The 25,639-nt window shown below is 32.9% G+C and overlaps 1 protein-coding gene across 1 annotated transcript in view; it reads right to left on the bottom strand.

Annotated features, from left to right (window-relative positions):
• Window positions 1-12,514: 12,514 nt before the first annotated feature.
• Window positions 12,515-25,639, bottom strand: part of LOC119835285 (telomerase-binding protein EST1A) — a 14,608-nt gene continuing 1,483 nt past the window's right edge. The window contains exons 2-11 of the mRNA XM_038360018.1: window positions 20,446-20,603; window positions 19,831-19,904; window positions 19,650-19,747; window positions 18,235-18,397; window positions 17,594-17,711; window positions 17,216-17,389; window positions 16,143-16,293; window positions 14,810-15,097; window positions 14,240-14,427; window positions 12,515-13,643 (exon numbers count right to left, since the gene is read on the bottom strand). Coding sequence (XP_038215946.1) covers window positions 13,596-13,643; window positions 14,240-14,427; window positions 14,810-15,097; window positions 16,143-16,293; window positions 17,216-17,389; window positions 17,594-17,711; window positions 18,235-18,397; window positions 19,650-19,747; window positions 19,831-19,904; window positions 20,446-20,603 — 1,460 coding nt within the window. The 3' untranslated portion in view covers window positions 12,515-13,595. The remainder of the gene's footprint in view (window positions 13,644-14,239; window positions 14,428-14,809; window positions 15,098-16,142; window positions 16,294-17,215; window positions 17,390-17,593; window positions 17,712-18,234; window positions 18,398-19,649; window positions 19,748-19,830; window positions 19,905-20,445; window positions 20,604-25,639) is intronic.

The raw sequence follows: 25,639 nt of genomic DNA, 5'->3' as shown, positions 1-25,639 counted from the left end.
CATAATTTAACGGTGTTTAGAATAGGTACGTGGTACATACAGTCATTACCACTACTGCCCATGTTTAATAAACTACTTTATACTAATCCACTGTTCTGGTTGCAGGAGATCTTTGTCGGATTTTAAGATTTAATTTTATATATATATTTTTTTCTTTATTGAATGGTTCAAAATGTTTCCGCTTTTAATGTTTGGTCAATCTTTTTTATGATTCTATTACAATTGAAAAGTAATAGTGAAAATACAACTCAATAAGTGAAAGATGTTACATTGAAAGTGAAAAAGTGAGCATTCAAACCAAGGTCGTAGAGTTCCTAATTCATTGATAATGAAGTTAATTAATGTTATCTCTTGTACACGAGGCGTATCTTCGTGCGGCCGGCGCTGGTGACGCCATGCTCCTAGATCTTCCTTGTACAGTGACTCATGTTCAACGAGTTCGTGACCTGAAGTACGGATTTCTACTTCTGGCTGCTGTCCTCGTCTAACCTCTGGGATGACTAACAGAATGGGCTTCCTACCTGCCAGATAAAGTCATTAGTAGTTGTAATACAAATGACAATTCACCCAATTATCATGGTGTTACTTATATACTTACATACTTATATACTTACACTGTATAGTAAGCTAAAATCACACATTAGGTTAAAGTTAACAAAAGAAAATAACATTTTTAATCGGCCTTCCTTAAGCGTGTAAATTGTACAAGTAAGAATATAAAACCAACTTTCTTTCATATAGTTTAGGACTAAAATGTGAACATGTGATGTTAAAAAAATACAGATAAATTAGTTTCGATCCCGAAATAATAAATCATTTCGGGATCGAAACTAATAATGTACACATCGGTACATAGATAGGAAAAAGAAATTCGCGTTAAGTACAGTACTTATACCTCAAGAAGGGCTAAACGGATTCGTTTGATTTGTCTCCGCTTATAAAGCGATATTCATAATTTATTTCAATAACATTGTGTAATGTGTATTACATTGACGTGACTCTTCAAGAAAATTACTTTGATCAGTCATCACATATAAATATGGTATTAAAAACTTATAAAAATAGCAACACCCATGACAATATGCTACTACATATTATAATAGTTTCTGCTACTTACACACCATACACTTTTCAAAAAGATGATTTCAAATAGTTACTTCAGCAACAGTCAACAGTGAGTTATACTCAAATAATGTAACGCAAAATGAACATCCGGCTGAGAACGTCCTGAGATAACATCGACGTTTATAAACACCACATTGCAATTACGAATACGTGGGTCATTAATTCGACTTACCATATCCTAATACCTACATTCTTGTAAATGCAATTTGCATGTGAATCCTTCCACATGAAAACATTTGGATTTTTCACAATTATTCGGAATATAGAATAATATTCTCAGTTAATATAAATTTAAATAACATTAACGTAGCAACTCAAAAACTAAATAAACTGCAAACGCTAACATGTTTTATACAAAACATGAATAGCTTAAGTAATATATTTAAATACGATGCGATCCTCGGTGAAAATTGTCAGTTGTGAATGAAGTTACATGCCGTTTAATAAGTAATGAGGTGGTCACTCGCCTCACATACCAATACATAGACGCAATAACCTAATCGTGTGAACGAGGCCTTCGAAGTACGCAGAAATTTAACAACACTCCGATGGAAATTATTTTTTAAGCAAATATTTATTCATACAGGATCACTGAATTTACATAATCGGTGTTTAAAATTTAAAATATTCGATCCATTAGTTGAAGTACAATTAGGGCTTATTTGGGTTCTGATGTTGATGGAATAAATTGTATTGTAGATGTTAGGAATCTCTCTACTGTGTTATTATATCACAGATATATTTTAAACTAGAGGTCTGCCCCGGCTTCGCCCGTGATATATATATAACTACATAGTACTATAGTATGGAAATATAGATCAATGGCTCTTAAATTTCATTCAGTCTCTGTGACGAAGAAGTGGTGATTTTTCGGTACCTATATTTTGTATGTAAGATATAAAGAGGACTATTATAAAATGAATAAAAATATTCTCATCGTAAGACAGGTAAATAACAAGTAAAGATGTAATTGACTTTGCCTATTTGTATAATATAAATACATGTGTTGTGTTGATGCTCTCCCATTGTAGAGTGCAAGTTCGTGTAAAGAGCATTCTGTGGATGTGGGCCATCGATGGCGATCGATCTTCGATCGTCGGATAAATAACGGCATCTTACTAATTATCTATTAGTGGCAACAATGGTCTCACGTCTTCGCGCCGATGAAACTGGCGATGCGGTCACGTCGTACCAATTCACTCTCCACACTTTATTATTGTCTGATTTTGTACATCACTGAAGAGCACCTGCAATGTATATTAACAGTGACCATACGAAAATCACGAGTAACCCATAAAGCAGTTCTAAATTACACATGTCTCATTTATTTTGCAGACCACGCACTGAGAACGTCATTGGTATTGATCCAGTTACTAGGTATACTCGGCAACAAAAATAAATATTTCTAGAGCAATTTTATTCGTATCTATGCAAATTACCGTCCATGTTTAAAATTCACGGGTTTATTTGTATTTGCGAAGCGTTCGTTAAAACGCTGAGGTTTTACCTAGTTATACTAGAGGTCTATCTGAACAAAGTATTCCCAGGCAACATAAACAAATTCTGATCACACCGAGCGCCTAGGCGTCGGCGAGAAACTGCCTTTCTCACTATCAAGTCTGTAAGACATATAGAACAACATCATGCCTTGTAAATATTTATGGTAATACATGATGCTTATAATCCCAAAGTCGAGTAAGTTTAAAAAAAGATTATTGTAAGTAGTTTCGAAATTAGGAAAAAAATAGTCTAGACTAGACGTATATACTTAAAATTTAATGACAGTACAATATGCAATGAAAAGAAAAGAAGTAGATAATACTACACAATGATAACAATTTATCCAGACTTAAGAAATTATTTATCAATGAAAAAAGAAACGGAGTAGACGTGAGAATAATTTATTATGTATTTGTAATGTTCTTCTTAAATTACAACGACATAGTTTTTATCTTATCAAATTTTACAACAGTGCAATTCGCACAACCGTGTTATATTTATTAACGATAAACGCCTTGTAATGAATATGAAACTTAACATAAATCTTAGATATATCTCAAAATAGTATTATATTGTGTTGACCGTTATGTCATAAAAATAGTTATTGAATTTATCTATAAAAGCCATAACTTATAAAATCGGTTTTATCTTATTAAATATGTGCGTATATATTACCAGACTAGAAGAGGCTAGACAGTAGGTACCTACTACCTCAAATATGTATGCATTAACCGGTGGTAAATGTTAGAACTGTGTAATATGACGATAAAAAATGGGCTTCTATAAGAAGTCTAACTAAATGAATAAATGTTTGAGTTTGAGTTTAACCTACACGAACATCTCTGACACATTAAATATATTTTACGTAATTCCAATAAGTTCTTACATAGTACTTTTATATATTAATTGTCCTTTACAACTTATGACTTAAGTAGCCTTATGATGAAATCGTATAAAATCACTTCTGAGGGACTCGTCAAATGAGCACGAATCACAACATCCCGGCGCTCTCTATAACGGGATCGCGCTGCTCGACTCTGCACACAAATTAATGGTTACCGCTCAAGGCCGCCTACAAGTAATCGATATAGATTCATCAGTTTGTCGACTTTAAGAATATGGCGCCTTCCAACTCATAACCAAAATTGAGGGCAAGAAAGCGGTCTTCTCATAGCACTCAACGTCAAAGCTCACATCGAAGCTTATCAGTCAAAGCTGCCAAGGAAATTACAAGCAATTATTTGAGTAATTGAATTCGAAATTCAAGTACAATAAAACGTGTACAAGGTGGAGAAAGGACTTTTTGCGTTTTCGATTCTAACATCTACAACTCTCACCTCCATTGTAACGTAGATAAATTAAGATACGTTCATATGTTAATGTAATAGAGTGAATGGATCAATTGATACTTGGTTAATGTAAGGCAAAACATATCTAATTAAGAACCCCGCTAAAGTGAAGGAACTGAAATTGTCCAATCTCATATCAGTTGCAATTAATTCGAATTGGTAGAGCACAAAAGTGTTGGCGGTTTTGGTGTCGAGTGGTTGCTAGGTTTTTGCTTTGTGGGTGAATTGTTACTGTTAGCCGAGTTTCGTTTGCTCGCCAATGGCTAACCTTGATATATACTTTCAGTTACGGCGTCCATTTCGCACTTCTCTCGTTATTGCCGTCGTCTTATTGTAATCGAGTTACCCAGTCACAAAAAATATCAATCAAAATTCTAGCACAAACGCCCGAAGCATTCTTACTTAGAATGTACATAGTTTCAAGTGTATTGTATTTTTAATATGGTATTAATATTTATTAGTATCACTTTCAAACACATTTGAGAACTTAATACAATGATTGGAAATTTACATGCTCATATAGCATCATACAAAAACAGGGTACTTAAGTTAATGCAATACCTCCGATACAAATTACTATATTTTTTTATTTTTACATACTAATATTTTTTTATTTTTTCATAACTGAGAAAAAAAACCACTATCACTCAACTTTGGATATCTTGCACCGATAAAACATTATTTTCTTCTTTAGAATTAACTACAATGTAGGTAGATTTTTTCTTTCTAACATTAACTTTTTAACTCACGGCTTCATTTTAATTACATTCCTCATAATACGAATAATTTGCGGTAGTGTAAATACTTTACTATCGACTTGACACAATCTAGCAATTTCTAATATTATTATTCGTACTAAAAATAAAATATTTATTAAAACGCTGCAAATTCGAGAATCGTTTTATAATATATAAACTAATAAAAAATGAAAAATGGACTGATACTTTTCGTATATTTTTACAAATGATAAAGTTGCCTTCCCTCTTATGAAAGACGAGTTAGAAATTGTCTAAAGCAAATAAAATTTGTGTTATGAGCCATGCCTGTTTGAATCTTCTAGACTTTTTAATATCTATTTATACATAAAAAATTGCAAAGCAATGCAACATAATAATACAAAAAAGCAATTGAAATGGCATAATGAAATGCCAATAGCAATTCTACAAACTTTGTGTGGAATACGTTTTATAGGTACATAAAGACATATTGTTTTACAATCATAAGACTACGAAGAACCTCCCGACGTGCAAGTTCAGTGACTCTGCCTTCCTCCCTGACTCGGCAGGAAGCTGTATTCGCGTTTACAGAACCTGTTTGCGTTACCTAACATTATCTGTATTTTGTTAAATTTTGGTCACAACAGCCAATGATATACCGTACTCTACTTATACTGTTATCCCGAGAGTTTAATGACACCAGGAAACCATTTACTTGCTTTAATTATTTTCTTAAAAGCATTTTCTTGTGAAGTAACAATGTAAACAATAGAAAATTCTAATTATGAATACAAATGAATCAAATAAGAAAACTTTTGTATGACTATTATATTGAATTTAGAGGACAGTTGTAATTCAACTCACTATTATTGTCGCGATTTTATAGTAAAATAGGAAAATGTAGATGTTGCAGATTTGATCTCAGTTACATAACAATTAGCGAAGGGGCTAGCCGACGGCGCGGCGAGCGCCGCACGCGGGGTCAATGGCAAGCCGAGCGCAAGCTGCCACTTAGGTTCAAGGGTATCTTGGCCAGGCCTACATGCTATCGACATACCGTCAGAATACTCATAGCAGCTAAACTCTTTTTTTAATCCGAGGTTTTGTCAAACGCACAAATCGCAATAAAGCTCATCGTAAATTAAGCTTACATGTAATAAATAGTGCCAAATGTTTATGAGCAACCTATATCAAATTTATTTATAACTTTGGTCATAAATTAATTCAAGTTAAAAAAAAGAATGATAATATGTATTGTCAAACTAAAGTTAAAAGTGTAACTACCGTCGCCCACTCAATAACAATTTATTGTTTTTCCTAAACAAAAATATATGCTCATTGCCCAGGAACATCTCAAAGTACCAAATTCTACGTACCAACAGCAACGTTTATAGGTACGTATTGTTTGCTGTTTTTATGATAATTAATACGTATTATGATCACGAAATTGGAAAAAAAATGACATTAGACAAGATGATTCTAGACATCTCAAGGGTACGGTTCGACTATAGAATTTATCTATTGTGTCAACACATATCTGTTATTTTACTACTTTTAATTTTTATATTGGTAAAAATTGTAGTCGAAAAGTATGATCTCTTCTGGTATAAACTTATAATAATATAAATAATAATCCCGCAATAGATTATCACATATTCCATAAAAAAGTTTTGAAATACTTAGGGCGAGCGAATATAAGATTTGTATATTTAATGTGAAACCAAAACTAACAAAACTATTATTATTGTGTCCACGCTTTTAAAATGGTTCAAGTGGTAACCCTAAACTTAAATATAAATAATTCGTTAAAATTGAAATACATAGGTAAGAGTTAGTAACCACGCTGAAAAGAAAGAATTGATGAGTTTAAAAGTTTTACCTATAAATAAATATTAATAGACACCGACCACGAAAACCAATCTCGGAGGGTGGCAGTTAAGTGCCCTCAGCTTATTTTATAACGAAGTTCATTAATGAGTTGCAAGGAAGAACTCGCAAGAATGTATCCAGCCCCTTCGCGCTAGAGTCACTAATCTGTTAGCCACGCCTTAAATGTACCACAACATTGTAGACTTATTACTTAATTGTATACAAAACATGAAAAAATATACGAGACCCGATTGTCTTTCGTTAGTCCTCTTTGTAATTGTTTTATATATTAAAGAAAACATAATTACTGGAGTGATATGGTAATAGTATGGAAAGTAATTCGTTGTAGTTAATGAAAATTCGCGACGCGATGTCTGCTCTTCCTGCTAATTATTAATTAGCAAACGTGCAGAAGCGTTGATGTCTAATATAAAGCATGTAATGCGCATGCGCGTGACCGTCGTTCACTCTTATGAATGAATAGTGTGACGAAAACATTGTGAATGGAGGTCGTACGGCTGACATTTGAGTACTAGCATAAAGGTTCGATGGCCATTTTACTATCAATCGTTAATTAATCGTATTTACGTGAAATTGTACGGCAATATATTTTATTATACGTTTTCATAAATTTCACAAGAGTTATTTAAATGTCAATTCTTAAAAGGCTTTATATCCAAGAACCTTGGTGCTAATCAACGTAATCCTGTGAGCCGTATTGTCCACTCTTTTATAGCACTTCTGTAAAGAGCTCATCATTGGGGATTATCTCATCGTTCGTTAAAAATCGTGTTCACGAAGGCCTTCTTGACGCAGCATCTATCACAAAAACCACCAAAATGCCTGCCGGATGAGCTAAGCCGCCCCGATCTGGCGCACGATTCATTGATTATATGTGTAAAAAATTTAATCATCGACTAAAATTAATAATTCTATCGAAATCGTAAAATTTTTGAACAAAACAGGATACATCGCATACAGAAAAATTACTGGTCGGATAATAAAGGAGTGCTTTGTGGTTTCTTAATAATGTTTATTACTAAGCAAAAACACATATACCAAACACCTATGTGGTTAAATCTTGAGAATCAATACTACAATCGATTGCATTCCTATTAAAATAATTGCTTATTGATGTAATTTTAAGAGAAAGTTAGATCTGACAAAATTTCACTGTAAAGGATCTCTACAAAAAATTAAATAAAGGCTTTTTTGGATACTGTATTTAGAAACACACTTGTGTAAATAGGTATAGTAATATAAAAGCAGTGAAAATTATTCGTTATTTCAATCCTACTAATGTTATATACGCGAAGGTTTGTAAGTATGGATGGATGTATGATACTCTTTCTCGCAAAAACTAATGAACCGATTGCAATGAAATGTATATATATATATATAATATGATTGGTACGTAGATAGCTGGACAACTGGAATAACACATAGGCAACATTTTATCCCAATATTCCTGCGGAATACATATTTACGCGGATGAAACCGCGGAGCGCAGCTAGTGCTTATATACAACTAAGAAATATGCAAATAGACGTTTATTTCTCTTTACGTTATAGGTACATACATTATATCGTAAAAATTGTTGCAATTCTTATAATATCTTATATCTTAAGAATGCCCAAGGGTGAATAATTTTTCATTACTCATACTGTTATTCAAATATTTGATTTTTGTAAGTTGTAGCCGGATATCATGGAAATAAATAGTTGATGATGACTTCAACACCATGACGTAGACGGACGTCTTAAATCTTAACACAATACGTAAGTACATTGCGCTAATGTTATTAGTTATTACTCATTTATAATATAATCTAATTTATTATAAAGGAAAACAATGATGGAAATAATTTAATTACATGGCGATAAAGTCCATTAACTAGCTATTTCGTCAGCATTAACTGCTGTGAAATAAATTATGTGGGTATTTTTTTTTTTCTTATTCATTAAAATTTAAATAGAACGAAGCATAAAACTATTTAGACTAATTAATTACAAAGGATACCTAACAAGTCATAGTGACCTTTATATAAAAATAAATAAACAGGAACATTTAAAAACGTGAACAAAGAAGTTCGTTCGTTTTAATCATAAAACAGCTACAATTATAATTAGAAAAACAAAACCTCACGATTCTATTTTACCTCAGAGATTTGTATAAAAATGTATAATAGGTTATATGGATATGTATAAGTATGAATATCCATGTTATGTTATTTATCCTTACGATTTTACTTCATATCATAATTTACCTCATTAGGTAAATTAAAAAAAAAACGACTAGCACTCTCTGAAAATGAACTTATATAAAAAGAACACAAAATTGTACAAAGAATTACAGCTATGTGTAATACTCAACTCAATACGTCAGTTTTGTTAATTTATATGAAAATATTTATCAAAGTCGCACCATATGCCTCATATTTTAGCAATTAGCGCCTTTAAAAAGTAATTACGAAAAATGACGTTTAAATAAAAATGGTTTTGGCTGGCTGCCACGCGTCATTCAAACTTGTTTTTATTATCAACAAGTTATTAAGTTAAAATTTGTCGTAACCCTTTGGAAGAGGTTAATTATTTTAATGGGAACACCAATTTTACCACTAGTTTTTCCAGAAACTCGCATGAATCATTTAGGAGCAATTAGCTCGTCATCGAGAATATAAGCCTCGAACCGGAACTTTGAATTCAAAGTACCTAGATATATAAAGCGATCGTTGGCATATCTAGAATTTGAGGCGCACTAATAGATACATAATTGTTTATTTTTAAATGAGTTATGATGGTATTTCGATTCGGCTTACGTATGTGTATGTAAAAGTCAAACTTTAGCCATTTCCAACCGACTAAACAATGAAAAACAAAATTTGTGTCACATGGAACAACTTTAATTGCTTACCGATGAAGAAAACTAATAATCCCATAAAATAAAAATCGTATTACTTCGGAGCTCATGCGTTACAAACAAACAACAAAATCTTTCCTTTTGGCTCTAATTTATACAAGAATGAAAATGTATGTAAAAACAATAATATTTATTTGTAAAAGCTATTAATACGTACTATATTTGATATCTGTAATCCACATACGTCCAAAATAAATCAAAATGCCTACTACACAATTATAATAAACATAGAGGTAGTCGATTCCTGAATCTGCTTGTCATCATATCCACTTTAAATTTGTGTTAATATATTGTGTAAGCAATTTCAAATAACAATTAGAAAAATTAAGAAAAAACCTCAAAAATGATTCATATTATAGTGTTCACACGATTTGATGCAGTCAGATTAACATTTAAAACTTTCCGTTAAGCTATTAAGACAAATATGTTAATAGATAACACTTAAAGCCTTACTATGCACATTTAATCAACGGTTACGAGAACTATAATAGCTGTGTTTATATATTGAATTGTTGATACTTTCCCTGTAAGTTCATTACATACCTACATATTATAGAGAAAGTATGCTACATAAATTTACCAATGATCTTCATGAAAAATTTGCATATTTAATGTGGTAATTTTTTTTATAATATTAGCTGACATTGTGACCTTCATCTCATACGATTCTTTTAAACGAATAATTTCATATGTTTTGCCAATATACCAATAGTATTTTTATAATTTCGGGTCGGAGATAAACAATATATACCTATAGGTATAAACGATAATCGAATCGTATTTGACTTCAACGGTGTAAATAGTGTCATTAAGTAATTCTATCTCTTGTCCCATTAGCGTTATAAAATAAGTAGTAGATGTTGCTGTAATTAAAAGATTACAAACGTGTAGATACATTTTTTCGTTTTCCACATACGACAATACATTAAGAAAGTAAGAACTAAGGTGTATTATAGAATTGTAATGTAAGTGTATATTAAGCGAATATAGCCTATATATATGGTAAAACAGCAATCGAACAGTCAAGAATGCAACATATTTTGCCATGTTTCATTTTTCATTACTAATGGAGCATCTTAATAAATATGCCACATTTTTTTTTCAAGCATCTTAACGTAATTGGATGCAAACTAAAACATAAATGATTTGATACGAGGAGCCAAAGTCAGTAATGTATTCTAACGTGATAATTACTAAGAAATACTTGGTTCGTGCTTAGGTTGAGTAGCCTGTGTTTATGTGGCGTTTTGCGATGCCCAAGCGCATGTAAGTGGCTAGCCAGCACGATTCATCAGAAACTTCATTATTTAACTTGTTAGTTTGCGGAAATGTGAATGGTAAGTATTTAATAACTTAAGCATGAATATTGAATTTATATTTTCATAATTAGTATCTTCATTTCCTGCAACGTTAAGAATCTTTTTAAGGTACGCAGATATCGTGTTAGTGTTTTATCTGAATTTAAAATTTAAACAATGAAACATACTCGACTAAATATAGTACAATTATTAAGGACTCTAGTGTCGAATATTTACTTTACGTAAATTATATTATTGTTGATTTTATTGTAACAATTTTTAAACTCTCTTATAGAATGACGGTACTAGATTAGCTACCCATCACATAAATAATTTATTATAGCTTAAACAAAATACCCTAACCATTATATTAGGTACTAAATCCTTACATTCATTATTCAGTAACATTATATTCACATAGAAAATCCCGTTAGCATTGTAATAACGCGTTTATTATCTAATATCTGCGTAATTAGTAATTTGTCTCGGTGATTTACGCCTACCCTAGTAAATAAAATTAAGTAATAGCAACCCTTGACACGGAAATAGAACACTCACTATAAGCGCCAAATGCTTTGTCAAGGCTGGAGCCGTTATTTTGTCATTATTCCTGATGCATCACCTCACGCTATCAGATCAGAATTTTCAATAAGTAAAGTATTCTGTGAGAAACGGATTTTATGTATATCTAGTCAAAAGCTAGTTGGTAATTATATTTATTCATACTTGTTACTATATGGCAAATTTACTTAAAATTGAAGGGGATACATATTATATACTGATAACATATTATGTGTGTGTTAACATTTTTTGTGTAACAAGTGCTGTTACACAAAAAATATCCCACCTCTTTATACAGTGTTCTCATTATTCTCACCATTAACTTGGCCTTCTATTTAAATAACTTATAGTAAACATAAATCATAGTATGGAAAAAAAATTTCAATTAAAACGTGTTCGATTAAGTTATAACCATATCAATATTTTTACGCAGTAAATCGAAAGGCACTGTAATATAGAAAATCAATAAATAACAATGTAAGCATTGTGTCTCTTTCGTGCATCTATCCTGTGTATATTGTAAATAATCTAACGCAGCGCCCAAAGCGAGATGCGCACGGTAAATAAGAATAACGGGGCTTTTACAACCTCGGCACCGGTGCGCGATGCGCGCTTGTCTCGCCTCGCCTTGGAACATTGCCAATTCTCAATACTCGATCTTAAACATTGGAATTTTACACGTCTATGATCGTAAATACGGACCTCCATTCCTTGACATGAACAGATAAATCGTCCTAACAGTGATATAATTGTGGATCAAGTAGGCCATATATTACTGATAATTTATATGAAACGCATATGCAATAAATTTATTCTAAATCGATGTCGAGCTTTATCAATCGCACAACGGTACCGAAAATTTTAAGATATGCTAAAATTGAGATGTAAAATATTGCCTATTATCTACTTCAAGTACGAGTTGTGAGTAGAAATGGGCATCACCGGGAATGCAACACAACGTGCCTGCATTGCCTTAGATAGATCGTGAATTCTACCCAATCGAAGGTAAAAAAACCTTATTTGTCCTGTTCGATCCTATTATGGTGTGGCTGGGTGATTACTCGCATGCAGAAAGACCTTTAAACGGAAGAATGACCTCTGATTTTGCCACGAATTCAGTAACCATTGGAAAGGAAAAGAGAGCAAAAACAAATAGGGTCACTTTAAATAAAATACCTTTCTGATGTGATCATTGTTTATTGAAACATGATTAGGACAAAGAAAATAGCTTCAAAGTTTTCTAAAAGAAAAATTAATGTGTATATTAAACTCTATAGTTACAAATCATTTTTATTATAATCTGTTTTATTACAATATAATACTTTTTTCTAACTATAAAGTAAAAATATATGAATAACTTGTTTAAGTGTACAATTAAAATTACTTCAATATCTAGCAAAAATAATAGAAGAATATAGACTTTTATGGAATAAAAATGGAAAAAATGAACATTTCCTTAGAATCATTGACAGTGAGATTTTAAACACTTAACAAAAGTATATAAAGATTATAGTGAATTCATCATATAGCTCATGATTTAATATATTTTTACTTATACAACTCTTCTACTTTGCAGTCAGTTTGAACATTTATAGATTACAAAAACTCTTTGTACCTACTCCAATTAGTTATCAGTAGTTTTATAAAACGTTTAAAGCCACAATAAAATGAGACAAATCACGCCCTAAACAACTGTTAAAATTAGAAGCAACAATAAAATTCATAGGTATTGTTACTATTACTTACTATAAAACAAGGCAATTATCCTTTTGTCAAAAATACACTACGAGTTATGTACTTCGCGTAATAAGAAAACTATCTAATCAATAATCACTGTAACACGTCTACTTTATAACATGATGCAAAAACGTCAAATTTTTTGATAAAAATAATAACGTGGAAACACTCAAATTTATTTCATTATAAAAAAATAAAAATTATATGTAACAATGAAAAAAATTAAGCCTAGGAACACCAAAGTGAAGTCCTAAAGCGGTTAACAAAATTTCATTATTATTAATTAATATATAATATGTATCTATTAGTGTATTTTCTTTTGCTTATTCTATTCAATTCCTATAAAACTAAAGTGAAACACATTCAGGGCGTCGCGTAAGCTCTGGCGACAAAAATTTATTATTATAATATTTGATTTGTATTCTAAAAACTACAATGTCATACAACATTCGCGTCGCTTTACGAATTCATATCAACGATTTTTTAACTAAAACTAAAAAAGAACGTTTTATACGCGCACATTACTTAGAGTCGCCGGAGGAGTTACCGACGGATGAAGACTCTGGTTTCTGAAACAAATAAACACTGTATTATATATTGTATTTTTTATATGCAACAAATGGATATTTTTTTACGCGAGTATTTTATATGACACATGCTATTTCTACATTTAACATGAAAGATTTTTCAAGAATAAATATTTTTATGCGGCAAATTTCAAGCGACGCTTTATTAATGATATACCCCAAGATTAAGGCGTATTCCATTAAACACGCGTCATTCGTGCCGTTTGTACAATTTTAACACACGGCGCTGTAAAGAAATTGACAAAAAAATATGTGTATCATAATATCTATCAAATAAATAGCTTGATTTCCATTAAACACATGTGTTAGTTATGGTTCTATTCAAATTTAATATTTATACAAAATGTTTTTATATATTTATAGATAAATTCAATCGCTATATTTTTATAATTAGACTCTGAAGTGCACTTCTTAAACACTATGTAATTCGCTACACAAGGGTATAAAATAAATTGTTTTGATATTTCCTTGCAACACTGCCGAGATTGCCCCTATCCCGGGCTAACGTTCGGTCAGAAATTTCTTCCAATTTGTTCTATGCATTTTTTTTACAATACAAGTGTGGGTGGGAAGATTACCGCGTGCGCGTCGCTGGTGACGCCGGCCCACTGCACGAAGGAGGGCAGGTCGCGCGCGGGCAGCTCGGCCGCCAGCGCCTTCACGCGCAGGTTGCGGTCGTCCGTCAGCAGCACCACCTCGCACACGCGCCGCGCGCGCGCAGCCCCACCCGCCCCACCCGCCCCACCCGCCTTCTCCTCTTTCGTATCTGGTTCATAGAGCGGACGATCAGTTTCAATTATCGAAGTCAACTGTTGATTACAACATCTTATCTTATCCTTCTTTGTTGAAGCGATAGCTTTGAATAGGGGTGTAAACCACATCGTTACGTAACGCGTTACGGCGCCAGTCTGCCTGGCTTCCTATTCTTTCATGTACGGGTAACTAAGTTAACACTTCTGTCGGGTATCCTGCACAGGATTTTTTAAAACTAAAGACTAAAGAATGTCATAGAAAAAACAAGAGAAGGGAATAGGTACCATAACATCAGATTCAATTTTATTTAAATTTATGCATAATTACTTCACATCTTATATACGTGAAAAATAGCTCTTTAAGAGAATTCCCGTAAAAGCTTCAAATCAATGAACCTTGTTCGTTAGAAATGTTGGCCTGTAGGTTGATAGCAGTGTCCAAGACGCGATCGTCGTTCGAGTGTCCAGGGCGGTGGTCCTCCGCGGTGAAGGTGCGCGACGTGAGCACAGACCCGCGGGTCGTCACTAATCGCACGCCACGCGACCGCTCCATACTGCCGGTGCCGCTTCCGCCTCCGCCTCCGCTCCCGCCTCCGCTCCCGCTCCCGCTCACCCACGCGAGCGCGTTGCGCGCGGCCTCGCCCAGCCGCGAACATCGGCAGAGACCCTCCAATTCGGTCATTACTAAACACCACATTATTATTTATTTAATTTAAGTACATATTATTTTACTTACACAACAGTGTCATTAGTTTTGTGTTTGGATGTTTGGCTTACCAATTCAACGCTAAAAAAGGTAAGTAAGATAAGAGAATTCAACCTTAAGCTTAGATCCATATCCCTTTAATCTCGATTACAGTAAAATCATTAAATGAAAATGACGTAAAACTGGAGGCGACTGCTTTTTTTAATTAAAAATTTATCACTTTAAATACATACTACATATCAACCCTAATTATTATGATGGTTACTAACAAGGAAGTACAAGCCACGTTGTTTAAGGTAATAAAGATTCATTCGTATTTTGAACAGTTTTTTTACCTAATGCAATTTGATTAATTGCTCACGCGTGTAAACATAATTATATAGGTGCAATATTGTAGGAATTGTAAACAAAGTTAAGCATTAATAATAGCTGATGACCACTGACTGGCTTCTTCAATTAAGATTTTGTAATCATTTGTTTTTAAGTGTTTTAATACAAGATACAAATGATGCTCGTATTTAAAATTGACATTCGCTTACATCAAGATTTAAAAATTTACATGGTTACTTACATGGATTTAAAAATGGGAAGGTACCAATTTTTTGTTAGAAAATACTATGTTAGTTAAAACTAAGTAAGACCCGTAGTTACTTCCTATTGAAAAGGCACGCACCGAGAGGTATTTTAACGGTAGCGAAACACTTTGATAACAAACTATTTCGCTGGGTACACATATGAAAAAGCGATATAGCATGACTTCAAACACAGAAAACATGTAAGACATAAATTCAATTTGTTTTTAATTGTTAAGTCTACCCAACAATATAAATATGGGTGTTGTTTCATGTAGATTCAATTTCAATTTACCACCATGAATGAAAAGAAAATTTATCGCCGATCGCTATTGGTGCAACACCCAAGGAAAATGGGTGTTATTATTTTTTATTACTACTAGTGTATTACATAATTAACAAAATAAATAGCCATAACAATAACAAAGGTGGAACTAGCGTATCCACATACCAACTAACGGCACCGCAATCTGGTAGGTGTGCGCGGGCGCGACGAGCGCGCGCAGCAGCGGCAGGTGGTCGATGAAGCAGTTGGTGTCGGGCACCAGCCAGCGCGGCCGCACCTCCAGCTCCACGCACACCGAGCCGCTGCCCAGCATCTCCTGCACACGCGTATCGGGGTCGAATAGAGCAAATGATTAACATTGTGATTTTGTTCGATTTTCAAATTTTCAAACGCTATTTTATCCTAATCTAAGTGACAACAAATCTAAAAATATCGTTAAAATTATAAGCTATTTTAAAAATACTAACTTCATAAAAACAAATACCTACGCAAAATTAAACAAAATTATAGTTTGACAAAGAAAGTTCACATGTATGATTCATTTTTTACATTTTTTTTATTATACTCAATTAAATGAGTTAAGATATAATATGCTTAGTGGTTTTTGTGGTTAGTGAAGAAAACAGAAATAAAATGTTAAAATAAAACATCTTAAGGACATAAAGTGTGAATAAAATGGGTAGTAGTGATAGGGTAAAATGGAAAAACATTAAAGTTCAACAACGTCATGGTACTACTAAGAATAATCGTTTAAAAATGTTACAAGGAATTGTATCAAACTTCAAGAGAATAAACGCAAAATGACCTTCGTAGATACAATTCGACCGAAATTTATCCTGTAATACTTGATTTCTAAGTATTGTTGCATATCCCTTTTATTGCTGAGTAATAAAAACTATTTTTACACACTATTTAATGGATTGAAAAGCAATATTATGCAGAACAGAGACTTGAGCCACGTCATTGTGATTATATCTAGAAATATCAGTTTCATGATCAGGTTGCAAAAAGTGAAAAAATAAAAGTTGGGAAAACCAAGAGGGTAAGAGTGACGCACCCAATTGAGTAAATCTTACTACAATTGAAAAGGATGGATGCTGATATGATACTCTGAATCAACACAAAATTTCCGAGCGGTTCATTACGCAGATACAGCCGCGCCCTTAAGTAAGTTAAAAAATAGACATTTATTTGTATGTTTTTCAAAACTTACACACTAAATGAATCAATCAAATTACCTGCATCCTCTGTCGTCGTTTTTCCAGAGTGGCCTTCCGAGTTTCCAATTGCTCTTTCCGACGCAGCAGTCTCCTGGTGACTTCGTCCGCGCCCTCAACGTCTACGCCCTCGCTGTGGCTGGCGGGGCCGCTGGTTGCGCCGCTCGTGCTGTCTTCGTCTTCGGAGTCTTCTGTCTACATGTTACAAGCGAACAAGCATGTTAGGAAGGCCCGGTTGTCTAAGAGTAATATAAGCGTGTACCCATGCTAGTGAAATACAAACAGAAACTTTTGTCCGTAATATTGACAGTTTAATAGTCTTTTTTTTAATTTGAAACTTGAACATACATTTCATCTAAATTTCTATGTCATAGAAGGATATAACATATATTATTTTACCAAATGTTGAAGTTGTGTATAGTTGATCTGTGTTTGTTGAACCGCGCTAACGTAGCGAGGCTGTGCGTCTGTGGGGTATTCTAACTTCAAGACCGGCGGCTCTACACCCACTAAATATCTGTAAACAATACATCTCTGTCAGAATTTCTAATTATACCTATAGTTTAATTAGAAAGTAAAAAAGTACTTTTAAGGAATTATTTTATAGCAGAAAATGCGTCCTGGTTTGCTTGAAAACCTAAATCAGTTTAAAGAGTGTACTGTCTTTTAAACGAGCATGCAATAATAGAAAAAGAAGATCGAGAGATTAAATATATCAAAATTAATCGAATTGCGTGTGTGAATGGGATAAATACTCGTTTATAATTCATTTATAATTATCGTAAGTAAATGAACAGCTGTGCTCCCAGAAAATCAATCAACAATAGTAGGATTTACTGTGCGAAGTTTGTTAGGATATACACATGTATATCTTACGTGTATATACATGTATGTTTGCTCCTGTTCACGGGAAACTACTAAACTGATTTCGATGATACTTGACCGTAATGTATAATGATAACACAAGAGCTATACAATTGGTCACTTTATTGTTTCCACGTGCGGGATGAACAACAACACGAGAGACAAGACGAGCTCACTCAGTGCCAAAGAAGAGCAGCTTCCGCGTCCGCAGCGCGTGCTCGGCGGCGTGGTGCGGCAGCGGCGGCTCGGCGCGCGCCCACGCCGCCGCCGGCTCCATGTACATCAGCGGCGTGAACCCCGCCAGCGACGCGTCCTCCGCCAGCCGGACGCACACGTGGCCTGCGCGACGGGATACGACAATGCGTTTTCGCTTTTTTATATACCTTAATGATTTGATCGTTTATCAAATTGAAAATAGTTAATATAGGGGTGTTAAGTTAAACTTAAAAAAACACTACTTTACAGGATTAAAACGTTCCGTACGCGAAAAATTTAATTATTTTTAAAAAGCTCGTCATAGAAAATACGACGACATAACCAAAATTTTGTAATTCTTATCTTGTGCATTTCGTGGAACTCGAGACTAGCTTTCAATTTCTATTAAAAAACTGCAACTAAAGTTGATCATCCGTTAAGAAGCTACGGTATCACAGATTGACAAACTTTTAATTGTGTAAAAAATGAAATTGTGTAAAAAGTTCACTCAGGCAGGATTTTTATTCACTTGTCTTTCGACCGCTTTAAATACACCGCCACACAATGACGGTATCATAAAAAATTGACAAAAAACAGCGTATTTGAAAAGATGCAGTGTCGTATTTAAAGTAAGTTCAAGGGGCAACGGAATACGGCAATTCGGATGAATACCTTTAAATAGATAAAATACCAATAAATTAAGGTATTTGAACCTTTTTATAGGGAGTGTGGGCGTTTCTTTTTACTTTATCAATATTAATTTTAAAAAATCTCATTGTTTATAATTTTGCTGTCTCAGGTTACGATATCATTGCCAAGACAAATATACATACATGCACACAAATATCCAAAAAAATATAGAGCCCTCCAACATTTTTGAGAATGAAAATTAAAACTTACAATTACATATTTAAAAAATTCCTCACAAAGTTTAAATGCAATCGCACAAACACGATCAATGCAATGCACTTTATATGCCGTCACTCGTCAAGGAAAGGACGAACGCAATTACATAATCAAAATATTTAACATTACAGAATAATAAATTTTTATTTCTATGGAATAATTATAGACCTTTCAAAAAATGGCTGTTGAAGTTGTTGTTGTTCGGCGTGACTCATGACTTCATCGTGTAGCACAGATTTCCATTGAAATTATGTTCGTGTGATCAAGACATAAACACGAGGTTTTTTCCATGCCACGTCGACTTCCCAGGAGTGACAAGTTCCCGGGGAAAAATGACAAATGACTTATAGCGATAATATGTTTACGTCGAACTAAGAGAAGATTTTCTAGTTCTTCGACATATATCAAAGATTCAGAGTAATATTTTTACTTGTTTTTTGACTCGTTGTCTTAATTCATGTGACCATTACAAATGAACACACACGCTTACCGTCTTTAGCTTCACTTTCGAGTTCTATGGATTTGTCGTCCATCGATTCGAGTATATTCATCAACTTCGCTAGCCACGACCATGGATCATTCTCGTTTCTGTATTAAAATATAACATAATTAAGTATACAGCTAAATAAAACTAGTAAAAATGGCATACGAAGCTTATGTAACATACTCACTCTGTTCCAAAATTGTCTAAGCACGGTGGTGGATTCCATACACTACTATGACATAACATCCAGTCGGACCACACCTGTAATACAAAGAATTTAAGATTCTCAGAGGGCTGGCTTATGGTCGTATAAATTGCATCTCAAATGCAAAGCCGCGCCGAATTTAAAACACCAATGCTGACCTTGTCGAAGTAATCACGACTTGACTTGATAAGTAACCTAATGGTCGGGAAGCTTGCAATTTTAATACATTTAAATCACACAATTTAAAGGTTCTTTGACCTTGCATACAATCATCTATAAAAATTATATTTGAACAATAAAGCAATAGCACTTTACGAATAAATTGTTACTAGATGATTGGAGTGCTATATGAGAAAACCATTACAATTTCCCATCGTTTCCTATTCAATATTGAGGTGAGAACTAAATCAGATCAGATTGATTTGAAATAACGGTTCGTAATATCTCAAAATTTAAAACTGAATCATGTATCATCTATAAACAATATTTTATGTTTATATATAATAATTCTCCACAAAGACCACCGTCATATTCTTATATTCTCCCTATAATTTCCAAGTTAAAATAAATAACATATTACTATAAAAACTAGGAGACCTTGATAGCCGGCAGTAGGGACAGAGCATCGGTGTGCTGTTGCGAATGCGGCGGTTCGGGCAGCAGCGCGCAGCACCGCTCCAGCAGCGCGCCGAACATCAGCAGCGACACGGCCAGAGCGCAGTCCAACCAGGCCGTGCGTTCGCCGGTTTCGCTGCCTGAATTCCATCATTCTGTTAGACTTTCTTAGAAAAATCTTTCACACTTTACAATCACAAATTTTTACTTATGCAAAAATTTGTCACGTTTATAAACGTTTCGCTCTCGTCACTAAGCTTCGATGAAAGTATTTCAGAATAATAACATAAAGTAAATGTTAATGTTGATTCTTATAAGGATAAAAAACAAAAATATGATATAAACTAAGCATGTAGTATCATTAAGGACGTTACATAAAATTTGTGAATCATTTTTAATTTTAAAGTAAAGTGTAGATGAATTTCCATTTTTATAAATCATCGATTTTCTCGAACAAGAGATGAGCCTTCTATACACTCACATTCTGAGACTGTTTTTACTCCTATTTGCAACTTCTATCGAACCCAGGAATTATTGGTATTAGATCAAACATAAGTGGGAATTAATAAAATATAACCTGCTTTAAGTGTATGGGGTTAAAATTATGTCATAAATTATAATTATTCAATATAATATATACATATTGTATTATTTTTCAATACCAAGAGCATTCAAGACCAATATTTCTATACGTAGTCACTTAGCAACAACGTTCCCATAATATGTAACAGGGCAACCGTAACGATCTAAAAATAACAACGACGAAGAAAGAAAGATTCGAAGACGCCGTTTGTTGATCTTTCGAATCCAGAACACGTTCTGCATAGAAATGTATTACCCTTATTAAATCTCCGTGGCATTTTGAATTGGTCTGAATGATAATAGATGTCCGCTTACTTAGTATTGTGGCAATATCTATAAAGCGTATAATAAGTCAATAATCTTGAATATATTTTAGCCTAGAGGCTATATTTTCATTTTTAAATTTTTGTTTTTAATATAAAGGAGTTTGTATATAAACTAAGATTAACATTACAACTTAGGATGTATTAAAAAAAGATTACTTGTTTTTAATTTGCATTCGTTCCCGCATAAATATGCACTATAAACACCTGCATTAAGTTATGAAAAGTGTAATATCTGAAATAGATGCAGTTGATTATAGTTTACATACACAAGCAATAATTTTCTTAAGAAAACGTGTTCACTTCATGAGATAAGAATAGATATATGATAGACGATGACCGACTATTAGTCGAAGGTTTCTGAGGACCGGTAAGTTAAAAATAGATTACTAAAAATACACTGCACGGATTGCACCTGCGGACGCAACTTTACCTATATAAAGTTAATGTTATCGTAAATTATCTATGTGCTGTTTTTAAACCTACACCAAACACTTGTTTTCCATATACACTCTCAGAGAAAGCAACAAAGTTGCAAATTGCCTACGATAAATTAATCGTTATATTTCAATTTTCAACTATTATATAGAGATAAAACATTCATTTATCAAAAACTTCTTACTACATGAAAAATAAGTTTTATATTCGAAGAATAGATTTTTGATATTTGAATAATTTAAGGAAAAAGGTGAAAGAAAATAACATTTTAAAATGTGATTCCACCGTAATAGAGTTAGCGTCATGGCGGGTTTCTCAGTTAGTTTGTTGAACCTGAACCATCAAAAGCATGCATAACGCAGCTTGCGAACACTCGGGGCGCCATTCGTACAGTGCATCAACCTTCAATAACATATAATTAGAAAACGTTATAACCATTGAATAGCCACGGGAACGCCGCTTATAATTATTATTATTTTAAAGCCTTTTTACAGTAGTCTCCTACATAGCGCTAATTAGTTGCATTCAAGTTATTATGCACGGAATATTATTTTTAAATTTATAATTATCTGTATTATGACCCAGATATTATATTTATTGTTTTAAAAGTAAATTACATCGAATCGTATCACGAAGGTAATTGCAAGTATTAACACAGCAATCACACCTTTTAAGGGGCTTGAATTAGATAATATGGAACACGATATTCGTATGGTATCATCAAATTAGCATGCAACACGCAACATGATAAAGTAGAGAGCAATTTAGGTGGGATGAAAAAACACTTAATTTTATCTAATATTTTATGATCCAAACAACTCGATATAAAACAACTTAATCACATCAATTTTGCCAACCTATCCCGTTTTGTATTTTTTATGTATTTCTAAATTTGAAATGTCTTGAGATACAATAATCCTAATGGGTTTTAATAATTCTCCTTCTGAAGTTTATACGTATACGTATGTATTGTAGAATCCATGGTGCAATCAAAGTATTAAATTAAAATGTGCGCGCTTCCATGACCCTTTCTTTACAAGCTTAATAAGAATGTTCTAAGAAATTTCTTGCCTAGATTGTTTTGTTGCGGTTCGCTTGCTAGGAAAGTGGAAAAAAACGTTTTACCACGCACCGTACAAAAATGATAGGACCATTGTCTACAGTTTATACGTATATGATACATTAAAAACAACAATGTTCCTACATTACATTACATACATTGTTAATAACCATTACATTAGTAAAAAGCGTAAAGTAATTTGTTCAATTCAATTAATTATACTATTGTTGGTAAAAATTAAGAGCTCTGTAGAAGGCCTAAATAAACAGGTACAGGCGTCACATATGGTTCTAATACCATCATTGAGATCTATGAGAGAACAAGTCAGAAGAGTTAATTAAGTAGCATTAACATTCATCGCAATTTAAATTTAGATAATTTTATTTTGTAATATCAGAATTTCGAAGTTAATGGTTTATAAACCCAATAACTATCACTCGTAATATAAAATAAAAAAGTTTTCCTTGGTATGTCTTTCTATTACACCGCATTAGGGTATCCAACGAATACTGCAGACACTTTATTTATGTAAAAAGCTAAATAAATAACTATCGGTGGGAACATGGGAATGGGTGTTGAATTTTTATAAATTAATCCCAACACCTACCTACACCCGCTTCGTCATAAACTGAACTATAGTATCGTTACTTCAAAACCTGACGAGCATATCAGGGGTAATAAATATGTACTACCTATTACATATTATATAGATTTTCTAATTCTGGTGATATGTTCATACTATAATTATTTCCAAATTCATTATACTATGAATCCAATTCAGTTAATAATATAAAGCTTCAAATGGACCGATGGCATATTATGATATAGCGACTGTTCTACTTCAAACGAATGTGCAAAAATGGTAAACTTTGATACTTGAAAAAAGAACACATTATCTTATTATTTTAGCAATTGATGTATATTGCTACCGAGGAATCTTAACGAAATGATGAAAGACAAATAAATGAAAAATGCAATGGTGCCATTATTTGCTTATCCGCCGATTCCGTGATTTATCTTGGTTATCTTAGTATCGTATTTATTTTATGTGCTATTCTTACCTAAGCTGAATGAGTAAAAAAACAAACGTTGTCGCTAGCCCCGAGGTATAGAGCCAAAAGTCTTCTGATTGGAGCATCGTAGACAATAACGGCAATTGGCCGTCTATTTAAATGATCATAATGGTATAACCGCCTTGTATCAAGCGTTAATTTTAACTACTAAGTAGTATAATGATTAAAATTAATTTCTTACCTTACTCGCACCTTACAATTATTATGAAGATAATATACAGAGTGGAATATTACAGAGAGAAATCAAGGAGGATCGTTTTTCCAGAAAATAAACAAATTTTAATAGTGAATTCTATAGTACATTCTTCAATAACAATTCAGTTTTTTTTAATTACGCCAAATTTGTATCGTTAGTGATATGACTAATAAATTATTATTATTTGTTGCTTAGCGAAATCTTATAAAGCTTCGGGATAATAGCTTATTAAAGTTAGGATAACGATCCATAGGGCCTAATAATACCTACTCAAGAATTTTTTATGAATCACCTATAATGTGGACGGCGTAAGTCTCCATGGGTATTTCCAAAATACAAATTATAAGGAAATCACCAACGTCACGAACATATCTAAATATGAATGGATTTTTTATACGTTTTTTCATTACCATAAAAAATTATAGAATATGATTTATAGGTCCATTAGGCATATTTGACCCGGTTCATGAAAGTTTTTGTACAAGAACCAAATGTGTATCATATAATTGAACTTAGCCTTATATTTCACTATATATAGGTTTTGTATGTTTTCTAAGTAATGGAAGAAAATACATAGGTAATTTACATTTTACAATTTTCATCAAGAAGAGTGAAAAGGTATTTGTAGAGTTGGTATTTTGACGAAGGTTAAATTATTTTTCTCATTTTAATTCGTTTCATTTCAAACTTTATTTTTATAAAAATATATAAAAATTAATTGATTGAATTGATTAATATTATTAACAAATTATATATATTTGAAATGTATTAAAATAAATTTCTAATTCATATTTAAGTTATTGAGTTTGAGTTAATAAAATTTTTAAAGTCTTCGTCCTATTCAATTTAGTTTGGGAACTTATCATATGCTATTCCAAGCATGTCGCCATAAAATTGTTAACACCGTCAGATAATAGTGGGAATGATACAGCAGTAATGATAAACTAACGCAGGGCAGTTATTCACAATAGTTTTCGTATGTTACAAAATGCGTCTTTATTAACATGTTTGACGGATAAAACTTAGTATTATAATAAACAAAAACTAGTGTAGAGAAGTAAAATAATTGACTGGGCAGTAATGTGTGACCAGTTTCTTAATCGGAATTAGCTTAGTAGGAATTCTCTTTATACTGAACTGCCTAGTTCTTTAAACGATGCTATGTATTCCACATCGAGTGGTAGATAGGAACATTAACATTAGTAAATGCTTTATGTTTTACAAAAAAATATATGTTTCCCTTCCCAGTCCTTTCTTTTTTTCCTCTAGTTAATCCTTTCTTAATCCCTTCCCAATTTTAAATCGGCAATCCATTTGTAGAGGTGTAAGGTCTGCAATTTGACCTTATGCCTTTCCAAATGTTTATGGGCGGTGGTAGCGGTAGTGGTGGTGGTACCCACCAGCTCGTGAGACGAACAATGTCAAATTTCAATATACCTAGTCTTGCCATAAATATTGTAATAAAGAAAAAAGAAAATTGTTAACTGCAAATAACATTTATTAC

Source organism: Zerene cesonia, chromosome 20 (genome assembly GCF_012273895.1).
Source record: "Zerene cesonia ecotype Mississippi chromosome 20, Zerene_cesonia_1.1, whole genome shotgun sequence".
NCBI classification, from domain to species: Eukaryota; Metazoa; Arthropoda; class Insecta; order Lepidoptera; family Pieridae; genus Zerene; species Zerene cesonia.
The sequence above is the reverse complement of the archived record's forward strand: the minus strand, read 5'-3'. Positions and strand labels throughout refer to the sequence as shown.